Here is a 13,467-nt window from a genome sequence, read left to right as displayed (position 1 = left end):
GTGTGTGTATATTAAATGTGTATATCTCAATCATTTGTACATAGTTGTTTGCATGTTGTCTCCTCCCACTAAATTGTGAGGTTCTTGAGGGCAAGCACTGTTTTTGCATTTCTTTGGATTTCCAAAGCACAGTTTCTGTCATACTTTTGTTGTTCAGTCATTTTTCAGTTGAGTCCAACTCTTCATGACTTCACTTGGGGCTTTCTTGGCAAAGATACTAGAGTGGTTTGCCATCACCTTCTAAGACAAATAGGGTTGTGACTTGCCCAGGGTCACAGGGCTAGTTAAGTGTCTAAGGTCAGATTTGAACTCAGGAGGATGAGTCTTCCTGACTCCAGGCCTGACACTCTATCCATTGTGCCACCTAGATCTGCTTCTGTCTGATATATACCAGGTGATTAATAAATGCTTTTTGGCTCAGCTTGATTGATCTCACTGAGGGCCACAAAGTTCTGGAGTCAAGTAACAGAGCTTCTGATTCTCTTATACATTTTCAAATTCCAAGCTTCAAGCTATGAAGACAGTGGGGGGCAAGTGTCCACCCCAAATCCCAGAGACATGAGAGAGGGTAGTAAGGGGAAGAAATGAGGAAGCTTTGGGGTGGGGGTGGGGAGCAGAGATTGTGAGGGGAGGGATCAAGTAAAAAAACCTATGGCAGCACAAAAGTTATACATGAATACTGAACATTACAAAACAAAAACTTTATTTACATGTAGATTTTCATGCCTCTGAGGCTGGGAGGGAGTGGGGGGAGAGGGCAGGCATATTTAGCAATAAATACCTGAAGAAACTGGAAGGGGGATGGGAGGGGAGCCATAGAAAAACAGCAAGTGACAGGACTCCCTATGACTCCTAAAGCCTCCCTCAGCTTGAGACCAGGTCAGCCCCATGAGCCAATCCAAGCAACCTCTCTCAATACAGCACACATGCTTTAAAAAGAGTCATTGGCCAGACTGGGGCCAACACTTACCAACCCTGATGCTGATGGAAGAAAGACAAAGGCTAGGGGTTCCTGGATAGCTTGGGAGGGGGTGGGGGAGGCAGGGAACAGAACAGGTCACCAAGGTGCTGCTCACTCTCCCAGACATCCAAGAGGCCCAGACAATACTAGAAAACATACCAAGATGGATGCAGAACCATCCATACCATAACATGCCCTAGGACAGGTTGCCCAAGGGATACCTAAGTCCAGAAGAAAGAAAGTGAAGAGCACCATGGTGTGTATTAGTTCAGGGGAGGGAGGTTACAGGTTACAATCCAGTGGAAGTCAGATCCAGCCCAGCTATCTCCACTTTGCCCATAGTCCCACCTAGGGAGAGGAAGTCAGAGCCAGCCACTGAGGTCTCCTGCCCCAGCTCTGGCTGTGCAGGGAGTGGACCCTAGCCATGGGAGAATGGCAGGAGAGCTCTTTATGCTGTCCAAGGAAGCTAGGGCTACAGCAGTGAGATAAACAATGCTCACCCAGCATGAGCCCAGAAGGAGAAAAGGCACAAGAGGGAGAGCCAGTGAAAGTTTCCCCAGTGTGATTGGCTGAGTCCTGGGAATAAGGGAAGACCCTGCCCTTGGACAGAACAATCAGTCCTCCTGCACCAGAGCCAGGTTCGTTGTCAGCCGTTCCAGGGCCCTATAGCCTACATGGGCAATGGAGATACACAGTATGACTGGAGCCCCAAGACCTCTCCCCCAGGGCCACAGAATACACAGCCCAACCTGACAGGCAGAGAGGCTAGGGTTTAAGGCATGGGGGGACTCTCCAAGGAGATACAAAGTCAGAGGTCAAACGGCTCCGGGCTATGGGCCCTCTCCTTCCCTCAGGGCCAAAGATTCAGACAGCAGCTCCTCCTCTTCACAGCACTGGAAACTTGGCCTGAGGCAAGGGCCACAGGAGGCCACTAGATGGGCTGAGTCCACAAGTCAGTTCCCATTGCTCAAGCCTGAGCTGGCGCTGCTGCAACTCTGTTCGTAGGAGGGGGGTGCCTCTGCCCCAGAAAGAGACGGAAGGTGATAAGGACCATGCACAAGAAATCTTTCCCCACTACTCAGCCAAGCGCCCCAAATTAGGTCCCTGGCCCCACCCAGCCTTGGTCCACTCACCATAAGGGTAGCCCCATGTGCTATACTCTGGTGGCAAGATCAGGTCACTGGCTGTAGACATAGGCACCACAGGGCCTTCAGCAAAGTAGGGAACAGTGGCACCGGTGGACAGGCAGAGTGGAGGCCGGCTGGGAGCAGGTGAACCATCCTCAGGGCCAGGCTCAACCTCAGGCCGGGTCTCAGGAAAGCTCAGACCAGGTGTATAGCTGAAGGGCCGTGCTGACTGTTGCTGCTGCTGTGAGTGGCTCTTAGTAGGGAGGGAGACACTGACTATAGGACAAGGCCCGCAGGCTGCCATGTCCAAGTCCTCAGGTGGTGCAGTAGGTACCAGGGGAGGTGGGAGCCCAGACAAGGACAGGACAGGACTCAATGGAGGGCAATTCACTGCAATGTTGCCAATGAAAAGGGGCAGATTCACTGTTGCTTCAGGTGCCTTCAGTGAGACCTGGGTATACAGGAGAGGGGGTATGATATGAGGGGAAGATTCTCAGACACATAGCCCTAGGACTAAAAGGAACAATCCTCCCAAGCCTTCTCTGGGAGTGGTAAGAGCCACCTACCCATTTCTTGGCCTCGAGCTGTACATCAACTGAGGTTTATTAAAGCCAGTGCTGAAACCTTGCCCTCATAAGCTGTGGCTGCTCAGGTACTCCCATAGTCCCAGTGCCAGCCCCCACAGGTTAGGAAGGGACCCAGAAATTAAAATATGCCATCATGGATACCACACTCACTCCTCTCCCAGGATGAGGGTTCCATCTCGGAACAAATCCCTGTGGGCCCTCCCTCAGCTAAAGCAGGGATAAGAACTGGGGACTGACAGGATGCAGCCTCCCAGAAAGATGGGGGACCCTGAAAAGATGAAAGGACCAGGGCTACTTTGGGGGAGGAAGTAGAGAAAACTGGGGAAAGGGGACCCCAGAAAAGACAGGGACCCTTGAGAAAGAGGGGTTCCCAGGGTTTCCAGGGGATCAGGGCCCCTCACCTGGATGAAGTAGTCTATGTGGATGAGGCTACAGCCAGGCAGCACTGACTGTGGCAAGGCTGGCACCAAGATCTGCTCCCGCCATTCAGCCCGCTTCCAGGCCTTCACCCCTGAGCCTTCAACCTCTGCGATTGTCCGAAGATCATAGATCCAGCGCTTGGCCTTGTAGGATACTTTCTGGGAAATGGGAGAATAGAAATGAAGGGTCACAGCAAGTCTATGATTGGGCAAAGATGAAAGCCTTAACCATGTCTCCTTTGCCTCCTATTTGAAATGGCATGAATGTCTCCCCCTCATTGAACTCCCTGGAAGTGGAGCTATCACCAAGGACTAACCCCATGCACCCCACTGCCTAGGGTTGCTCTTGTCCAAGACCTCTGGGGACAGGATTTATAGGGCTGGAGGGATAAGGACATGGGCATGGAAAGATATATGACCCGGGGATCAAGGAGCTGGTAGGGAAGGAGAAATAGGGCCTATGGGACTGGGCATGTATGCCAGCTGCTGACCTGGAGAAGGCTGGCCACCACAGGCCCTGTGTCCTTGCCAGACTGGTTCTCAATATCTGCACGGAGCTGGACCACCTGACCCACAACATAGCCCCTGAGGTCAGTGCTTGCAGTGAGGATAACACTCCCACTCTTCACCAGCTTGTAAGAGAACTTCTTGGTAGTCGTGGCCTCATTGGGTTGCTGTTGTGTGAAGGTAAGACTGAGATTATGCCAAGGACAGTGAGCTCTGGGAATAGTCTGACTGACCACAGGCTCTCAGATCCCTTAGTCCAAGCCAATCCCCAAGGATAGCCCTTGACTCCCTGAGTATACCCCACCCCAGCCCCAGTCATGGTCACTAACCCATTATAGCCCCAGAACCCCAAGCCTTTCTGCCTCCCACCTCCCATGGCCACACCTCGATGTCTGGGAGACTGTTGAGGTTCAAGGGACTGAGGATGTAGAAGATACGGCTGCATTTGTGGTCCTTGGAGAAGCGAGGGGTGTCGATCACAGCACGCAACTGGTGCACAATCTTCCCAAAGGGCCCCTCGAAGGATGTGGGTGCTGTGGCTGGGCAGAGAATGGAGATATAAGCACAGGGTAGGCCACAGTATCTTGTGAGGTGGGGCAGGTCAGAGCTGGATGGAACAATGAGAAACTACAAGGAACCAAATCCCCAAACCCAGAAGAGGCTGACACACCACGGTGGAGGGCCATAGAAGACAAGGAGGGAACATTTTGGGTCACATGGCCAGACTAAAATACTCTTCTCCTACCCAACCTCTCCCCTCCAAATGACCCCTATAGGTCCCCCTGCCAAAGACCTTCTCACATGTATCTGTATAAGTATACATATGAACATTCATGTACTCTGGACATGTCCAGGGGGTTCTCTAACCAGACACAGAAGAATGGTCAGATGTACAAGGCCACCCCCCGAAGAGGGACAGGGATGAGGTCAGGCCTGGCTCTTACTTGGCAACAGGAACTGGAAGGGGAAGGCATGTTCTCCAGGTGACAAGGTTCCTGCAGAAAGAAAACAGTAAGAGAGGACTAGTCATGGGACCCCCAGAGCCAGGGCTGATTGCCAAAGAGAAACCTATGTCCCCTCTCTGGGATCAGTTAATGCTGAACACCAAACACACTGGCCAACAGAAGAAGCTACTGCTCCCTGTTTTTCTCCTGCCATATATGAGGTGAGGAACGCCTAGATAAGACTGTTTCAGCTTCACTGGAACCTGGCCTGAGAATCCCCTACAGTTAGGATTTGGCGTGCACCTCTGGGGAGGTACTGGCATAGAAACTCCTCCCCTCTACTAAGGCAGAACAGCAATTCATCTCTAACAGCCTTAGGATGATTCCTAAGAACATGAGAAGTGAAGGAACTTCCCTTGGTCACACAGCTAATATTTCTCAGAGGCAAGGCTTGAATCCAGTGCCCAAAGGATTCCAATGCTGGCTCTCTCATCACTATACCATGCTATTTCACACTCACTTGGGAACAACTGCACAAAGATGTTCCTCTGAAAGTCCTGCCCTTGCTGGGTAAGGAGAGGCTCTCCCACAATGGAGAAGAGACATGTGTTTGTCAGCACCAAAGGGCAATGCATGACATCCTAGAAAGCCTCATTCCCAGCAAAAGGATGGATCTGGTTTGCCCCCAGATACTGCATGAAGGGAACAAGGCCTTCAGCTGGAAGCCAGAAGACCTGGGATGCAAACCTAAGTTGCCATGTGACTTTAGGCAAAATCCAGAATCATAAATTTCAAACTAACTTAGCAGTATCTTTGCAGGAATTCCCTCTATAATATCCCAGAGAAGCAGTTATCCAGGCTCCACTTGAAGACCAGTGATGGGGAACTCATTTCATGAAACAGCTCTAATGGATATTAAGTTTTTTTCTCACGTCAAGCTGAATTTTGGCTCTACAAATTGCTGAGATATGACATCTGGGGCCCAGCAAAACAAGTTAATAATCTCTTCTAAGTGATAGCCCTTCAAAACACCTGAAGATAGTTATGTCCCCCAGAAATTATCATTCTTAACTCTTGGATACTAAAATTATAAACCCATAAAAATTCCAGATCTTTTCCCATATAAACTATGGTCTAACTACTCCTTCCCAATCTTATACTTGGGCAATTGACTTTAACCTAAACATAGGATTTTTTTTGCCCAGGGTCAAAATAGCTAGTAAGGGTTTGAGGTCATATTTGAACTCAGGTCCTCCTGACTCAAGGGCCAGTGCTCTATCCACTGTGCCACCTTCACTATTACATCTTAGTATATTTGGCCCATTATTCTAGCTTGCCAAGTTCCTTTTGGTTCCTCTCATCCAGTGTATTAACAGCTTCCCCTCTCTGGGCCTCAATTACTCCATGTGACATTCTTCAATTCTTCCTCTTCCCAACATTCCTGGAAGGAAGTACTAGCATGATCACCATTTCACATGGGCTACTCAGAGACCAAGAGAGGGAAAGAGATTATTTATTCATCCACCTGGAATCTTCACTGCCAAAATCAGGACACTGACCTAGAGGCAGTCTCCTGCTCAGACCTGGGACAGCCTGAACGTCAGGGTCCAGCTGAGCTAAAGTCTGAATGAGATCATCTCCTTCCATGGTCAGAGGAACTTCATGTTGGAAAGAAGATGGAACAGGAATTTGAAGAGGGAGGGCAATCTGAGAGCCAGATAAAGCACCAGAGAAAGGATGGTCGAGCCTGATCCCAAGTAAGCACAGGATGGATCACAAGACCTTCTGGGAGTCAAGGAAGTGTGACTAAATCCTCTGGAGAACATGAGATTATTCATGCCTACATTTGGTGTACATGGGGCCTGCAGGACAGGCCTAGGAAAGGGCATGGCCTCCTAAGCCCTGAGTCATTCAGTCAGAGACATTTAGGGTAGAAAAGCCACCCAGAGCCCTTCCACACCCCAATCCCACCATCTTTGGGCTCCCTTTTCCTTCTCAGCCTATCAACCACAGCACCTCCTACCCCTCCTGTCAGGCACTTCCTCCTCACACTTTAGTCCCCAAGTCTCCAGCCTCTCCACATCTGAGGTCAGAGACCCACTGTTGACTCCAGCTCGCTAGCCTTACCCTCCATTGACCCCCCCCATACCATCCCCCTACCCCATCCAAGGACTCGGGTTAATTCTTTAGATGGGCCCCTGCTTACCTTTGTCAGCCAGGGACAATGTGCTGTTGAAGTATGCTTCTTCCACTGTCCATGAAGTATCATTGGCCTTGCTGGACACTCCGCAGGACCCTGTGCAGGTCACCCTGATGGCTAAAATACCACCCATACTCATGAGCTGATCAAGGGAACCACTGTTCCTACCAGAAAGCCCCACAATATCTCTAGTCTCTTCCCGAAAAGCAAACACGTAGTGTTCCAGAGACCGTCTGGAATCCTGGGGCAGGATAATCCAAGAATCCCACCAGCAGGGTTCCCCCCTCATTCTAAGTATACCTGTTTCACCACTTTCCTGGCCATGCTCCTTTCCAAAGAAGTCCCTTCAAGGGCAAGGCCCTGGTCACCTCTAGCCCTGGATGGAGATAGCCAGGAACCAGCATACATCCAGGAGGAAAAAGGCAGGTTAGAGTCAGCCTGCCCTTAGCCTTGAAAGTCTGAGGCTTCCTGTCCCATTTCATCCCATGCCTAGGGGGAGCATTAAGCCAGAAAATCCCCCTCAGAGTACCTCCTGATGATGCCTGACTTTCATTAGTGAAACAGGGACAGCCTTCAGAGCTGGGATTCTTAACTTTAGTCATGGTCTCCTTTAGCAGTCTAGTGTTGCCTCTAGGGACCCTTTCTCATAATGTTTGTTACCTATATTCATAATTGGAGGAAAAGCTAAATTTCAGTTAGGGTTTAGTGAAAATAAACATAACATTTTTCCCCATCCAGATTTATACCGCCCCCCCTTGAGATCTATCAATGGAACCTGCGTTAAGAATCCTTGCCTTAGAAAAGTGAAGGCTGAAGAAATTTCAAGGGCTCAGGATGTCTTTCTCACAGTGCCTTCCATTACTGGGAGTGAAGAGATACTATCTTGGCTGGGAGGAGTAAGGGTTAGAGCCCATGTTCTGAGACACGAGTCGGTGGTACTTAGCTCTGCCATTCTTCTGACCTCCCCCTACCAATGGGTTCTCTCAGGGGCTAAAATAAGAGCAAGACCAGTTAGCTAGGCACAGGTTGAGGGTAGGGTAGGATCAAGAGGAAGATCTATAACTACACTTCCTTCTTCCCTGTCCAGCCCCAAAGATGCCTACTTCCCCAAATATCTCCCCATTTTCAACCCCCTCCATCTCAGGTCCCCACTGGCCCTTTCTTGCCTCTCTTAGATTCCTGAGAAAAATCTAAAGTACAATTGCCCCCTGCTCCCCAGCCAAGGTCCTAGAGTAGCCAGTTTTGTTACTCTCTCACTCCTAGAGACAAGACTTCCCTGAGTTTCTCAAGGGCCTCTTCCTGGGCCTTAAAAAAGACATACACTACTCTTAGGGTTGGAACCTTCTCCTCACATCAGATAACAGGGAAGTAGGGTAAGGAGAATAGAGAAAGGGCTCCTAATCTGTCTTCATTTGGGTTCAAAAGAAACCAGATGCTGAGCTCAGGAGACAGACCAACCTTCATAGCCCCTACTCAGAGAATGACAGAACAAGAAGAATCCTTATTCTCTTCACCCAACCCCCCTTATTTACAAATGAGGGGACTGAGGCCTAGACAAAGGAAGTGGCCCTTCCCCAAGCAATGGAGACCCCTTTCTTACTGCCTCCAACAGTAAGCCACAGGGAAACACTTCAGAAATTTGACTTTTTCTTGGCTATAACCCACCCACACTGACCTCACTCCAGCCCCTAGGAAGCCCAAGGCTGAAAGACAGCTGGCCAGAACCCAAGGCAAAGTTGAACTTCAGAAAGAGGGAAAAGCCTTCAGGCTTTATCACCCAAACTCAGCCCCAGGGCCTCCCTCACCGTTCCTAAGAACGAGTCCATAGGGGAAGCTGTGCAAGCATACTCCCTCAAAGAGGGGAGCCTAAGCCCTCCTCACTGCAAGAATGTGGTCTGACCTGTCTGAGCAGGTACAGGACCAGGGAGGGGCAGTAGGGGGTATTGGGGAAGGAGTTAGCACAGTGAGAATAAGAGACAGGACAGATGTGCTATCCCTCTTCCTCCATTCTACCCACCCCGACCCCCCCAAAAAAACCATCTTGGGAAGAGTTTGGGCTGAATCTATACAGGGCAGAATTCCAGGTGCCCTCACCCCAAGGCTACTATCTTGGTCTTCAGAGCTAAGGTAGCTCCTACCTAATTCCCAGTCCCACCCCAGGGTTCCCAGGAGGAAGGCCTCAAGAGGAAGGGGTGCTCTGACAGGTAGCAGAAATTTATACCCTACACGCCCAGTCATACACATACCAGGAAGTGTGCTATTTAAAGGAGCCAGCTTCGAGTCCCTTTGTTTACCAGGTGTCCCAGCAGATTTCCCCCTCCCCCTCCAACATTTACATAAAGCACCCTCCGAGGCCTCCAGACTCAATCTCCAGTCCTATCTCCCCTGTTTCCCATCAAAGGGCTTCCTATTATCCCAAAGGTTGCTGCCCTGGCTGTATATAAGGTACAAGGACTTGTGCCCTCTCCTGTCCCGGTCAGTCCAAGATTTGGGATCACTGAATCCCAATCTTGATGCCTGGCTCTATCTACCTCCTCCCAGACCTTAGGAAAGAATCCCCAGTCAGCCCGGCCCCAGGCTTTGCCTCTCTCAGGCTCCAGTTCTGTGGCCCATGAATATTTCAGAAGCCTGTTCAGTTCTCCTCCTAACTGGGGAGTGGCAGAAGGCCAGGGCCCAAAAACATCCGGTTGGAGGCCAATGGAGAGCATGCCATCCACCCACAGTGGCCTGTCATTTGTGACCCGGTCCCTGACCCCGAGTCTAAGCCTCTTTCTCCCCTGCCAGAGTAAAGTGGAGAGTCAAGTCTGTGTCAGAGCTCAATACGATGCCCCTGAACTAGCTCTCCCTCTTCACCCACCCACCACACCCTCCTTGCCTACCTGCTCTGACCCATGGTCCAATTAGCCTTCTAGGGAGAGATCTAACTCAGTCAGTATTTCAGAACAAGCCTCTACTCACACATGGTGCTGACCAGGCCGAGGAGCTAGTCAGGCTTTGGTTTCCTGGTCCCACAAAGGGAGCTTTCTTTGCTGTTACCAGGGCAGGTTTCTGATCCCAGCCACCATGGTCCCAGTGTGTGCCTAGGTTCCAGGCAGAGTCAGGGAGCCCAGCTCCAACCAGGGCCATAGAAGTGGGGGAGGGGTTGAGGAAGCAGGTGGCCCAGCTGAAGCAAGGCCAGGCAAGTGAGAACCCCCAGAGGTCCCAGTTCCAACCCGCACAGAGATTGAGCTCTGCCCCCAGAAGCTCCCTTTCACCCTGAGGCCCCATCTTAAACCAACTCCTCTTTCCTGCCTGACTCATGAAAAGACAAGAGACACCCCAGCCTGAGAGAGCTCAGTCCCCCTCCTTATCTTCTTGATTCTTCTGACCTGCAAAGGATGAAGGAAAAGTACTGAACCCCAGACAAAACTAGGAGTACCTGGGATACCTCCTTTCCCCTACCCCACCACAGCGGCTATAATGCTGATTCTTCCTCCCTTATGGAAGGAGGGGGTGATATCCCAAGACCCTCAGCCAGGGGTACCCTGGGATGCTCTAAGAAAGGCAGAATTGAGGTAGAGGGGCAGGAAGATTCTCAACATCATTGCCTCTAAGTAGTTTGTCTATGAGTCTAAGAATCCTATTTGTAAAACGGAGAAACAGATAGGGGAGACAGCTATTAAGATACAACAGACTTCTGGACTGCAGATCTTTCTCCAACTGCTTCTTCTTGGTTTCATTCTATCTTCTCATTTCTTCTTGCCCTCTAAATGTGTCTGTCACCTAGAGCTCTGTCCTTGGTCCCTTGGTCTATGTAAAGTCTTGGGGGCACAGGGGTAAGAGTCCTGAACCCAGAGTCACGGAACTGACATTTGAATTCCAGTTTGGCTACCTTCTACTTAGGTGGCTTCAAGCAACCATTGGGGCATTCACTTTTCTCATTTTTAAAATAAAAGGGTTGAGGCTGGATACGTTCAACGTCCCTCCCAGATCTAAATCTACCTTCACAGGATGTACTGCCATTAACTTGCTGTTTGCTCTTAAGAAAATCACTTGACACTTGACACACTTACTAGCTGTGTGACCTTGGGCAAGTCACTTAACCCCAATTGCCCTGCCTTCCCCCCTCTAAAAAAAAAATCACTTGACTTCTCTGTAAAATCTAATATCCTTTCCAGTTCTACTCTACCCCCCAGGCCCTAAAGTCCATAAGGGTGAGTCCTTCTGCTCCCCTCCCCCACTCCTCCTAATGTCCCTGCTCAGGTCCATCACCAGAGTCCTGAACCCCCTTCCTCAGTAACTTGTGCGAGGCCTAACCTCAGCCTGTTGGTAAGCTTTATACTGCCTTACACCCAAAGGAGCTGTTGGCACAGTGGACAGAGCACCAGACCTGAAGTTAGGAAGACCTGAGTTCAAATGCAACCTCTGACACTTATTAGTTGTGTGAGCCTTAACTTCTGTAAACATAATAATAATAATAGCACCTGCTTCTTGAGGTTGTTGTGAAGATCAAATGAGAAAATATTGGTAAAAAGTACTTAGTACAGTGCCTGGCACATAGGAAGTTCTATATAAATGCTTAAGCCCTTCCTTTCCCCATTGCACCACAGTACAGATCACCTCCCGTCCCAGCCAAGGTACAGTCTGAGACTGTTGGGTCCACAACTCTGGTCTGGCCTCATGCCCAGGGCAGTCTTGCCCTCCTTCCCTTGCAAGGGGTAAACAAACGTTTGTTCCATACACTCTTCGGGGCTGAGAAAACTTTGTTCTTTACTTTATGTTTTCCACGCACACACTTCAGCAGGCAGGTTAGTAACTTATCAGTTCCTGCTCAGGGCCACTCCACTCACCCAGAACCAGGACTCCCTCACTAGGAAGCCTGGAACCTGCTTCAGAAAACCTAATGGCCCAGCAGTTTCCCCAGGGATGGCCCCACCCTCCGAGCAGGACTGTGGTAACCATGGAGACTATACAGCTGGCCAGTTGATTGGGGGAAGGAGAGCTAGGCAAGGCCAGAACTTGTAGGCGCCCGATGGTCTGGGGAGAGAGGGAAATGACCTGGCACCAAGGCCTGGGCCCTCATTGGGTATGGAAAACCCAAGCCCAACCCAGCCGTAGCCTTGAGGGCCCTTGCTCAGGAAGGTGATTCCTGAGAAGGGGAAGCCACAAAAAGCCCAGCCAGGACCTTCATTAGGTACCTGGACCCCAAACCATCTGGCTCTAGTGACCCTGCCTTTTGATAGACATCTCAGGGGATAGGCAAATGAGGAAGTGAGACCTACATCCCACCCTTTGGCCTGGGCTCTTGATCAGGAAAGGTTCAAAGGGAGAAGGGGATCCGGGTCTCGACTGGGAGGCTTCACAGGTGACTCAGGAGGGCTGGTCCTATGGGGAGGAGGGAAGTCTTCTCTCACCCAAGCATCCAAAAAGAAGGGAGGAGGATTGAGTTTCCTAGATGAGGTTCCTACGCCCCACACACAGATAACGATGGGCAGGGAAAGGACACGGACACAGACACACAGACACACACACACACACACACACGATGGGCAGGGAAAGGACACGGCCACACACACGATGGGCAGGGAAAGGACACACGCACACACGCGCGCGCGCGATGGACAGGTAAGGTGGGAAGCAGGAGGTCACTCTCTAGCGCCCCCCGGGCCTCTGCCACGCTACGCTGGCCAGAGGCTCCAGGCTAAGAGCGCCCCAGCCGTGCCCCCATCCCTAGTCCCGGTGCCAGCCCCTCACCTCACCTCGGTAGGGCAACGCGGCGCCCAGGCGCAGGTTCACAGTCCCGGTCAGCGGCTCCCCGGGACTGTAGATGACTCGGCTGTTGCTGAGGTAGATCTCAAAGAGCTGGAGCTTCCCCATGGTCCTGCCCGACCTGGGACCTAGGACCTAGGACCCTGGCCCCGTGCTCAGGCCCTGGCCCGGCCCGGCCCGGCCCCGTCTTCTTGGGCTTCTACTGACTCGTCCTGACTCCAGCTTCAGCTCCAGCAGCCAACAACGCCCGAACCCAGCCAAGTGCCCGCCCCTTAAAGGGCCGGGGCTGCCCCATCCCGTCCGTCCCGCCCCCTCCTAGGCCAGGAGAACTGGGGCGGGGACGGAAGCGGGGGCGGAGATCGCCGGGGTTGGAACGCGGAGGAGGAGGAGCCAACGCAGCTCCACCCATTCGACCTCCCGAGCTCGGGAGGTAATGTACCCATTTCCCTTAATGGTAAACTGAGGTTAGGACAATCCCGTTTCTTTACCTCTCTCTTCTTTCGGGTTCAGTTTATCCTCGAAAGGGAAAGAAAAGTGTCCAGCCTCTGCAGGGCGGGGTCTCCTTCACTACGTAAACAGTGAGGCTCAGCAGCGAATAGATAGAGCGCTGGACCGGGACTAAATAAGACCTGAGTGCCAGTTCCGCTCCAGTCTTTACTAGCTGGGCAAGTTACTCTGTCTCCCTCGGTTTCGTCATACTTGAAATGGGGAATAATACTTCCCTTCTTCCCAAGGTTATTGTGAGGTCCAAATGAGATCATATTTGTAAAAGCTCTTTACGAACTTGTAAATGCTAGCTAGTATTACCATTGCCCACTCTCTCCCTCCCCACTCCAACTCTCCATCCTCTCTCTATCTCCGCTGCCTGACATGCCACCAGTTATGCGCTGCCTCCAGTCGCAGCCTCCCTAGGTCTCTGGGATTATTTGCATCTCCCCCTCCTCAGGTTTTTCTAGCCTCAGGAGAGGCGCTCT

General features: G+C 51.2%; 1 protein-coding gene across 1 annotated transcript; it reads right to left on the bottom strand.

The window, feature by feature from the left end:
- Nucleotides 1-684: 684 nt before the first annotated feature.
- ARRDC1 (arrestin domain containing 1) lies at nt 685-12,854 on the bottom strand. The gene is made up of 8 exons (XM_036752301.1): nt 12,484-12,854; nt 6,752-6,862; nt 4,546-4,596; nt 3,986-4,140; nt 3,586-3,768; nt 3,077-3,253; nt 2,095-2,539; nt 685-1,979 (listed from the first exon to the last, which is right to left on the bottom strand). Exons 1-8 carry the CDS (start codon nt 12,599-12,601, stop codon nt 1,915-1,917), a joined length of 1,305 nt encoding a protein of 434 aa, XP_036608196.1. The 5' UTR covers nt 12,602-12,854; the 3' UTR covers nt 685-1,914.
- Nucleotides 12,855-13,467: the final 613 nt, after the last annotated feature.

This window comes from Trichosurus vulpecula, chromosome 3 (genome assembly GCF_011100635.1).
Source record: "Trichosurus vulpecula isolate mTriVul1 chromosome 3, mTriVul1.pri, whole genome shotgun sequence".
In the NCBI taxonomy this organism is placed as follows: Eukaryota; Metazoa; Chordata; class Mammalia; order Diprotodontia; family Phalangeridae; genus Trichosurus; species Trichosurus vulpecula.
This window is presented reverse-complemented; position numbering and strand designations above follow the sequence as displayed.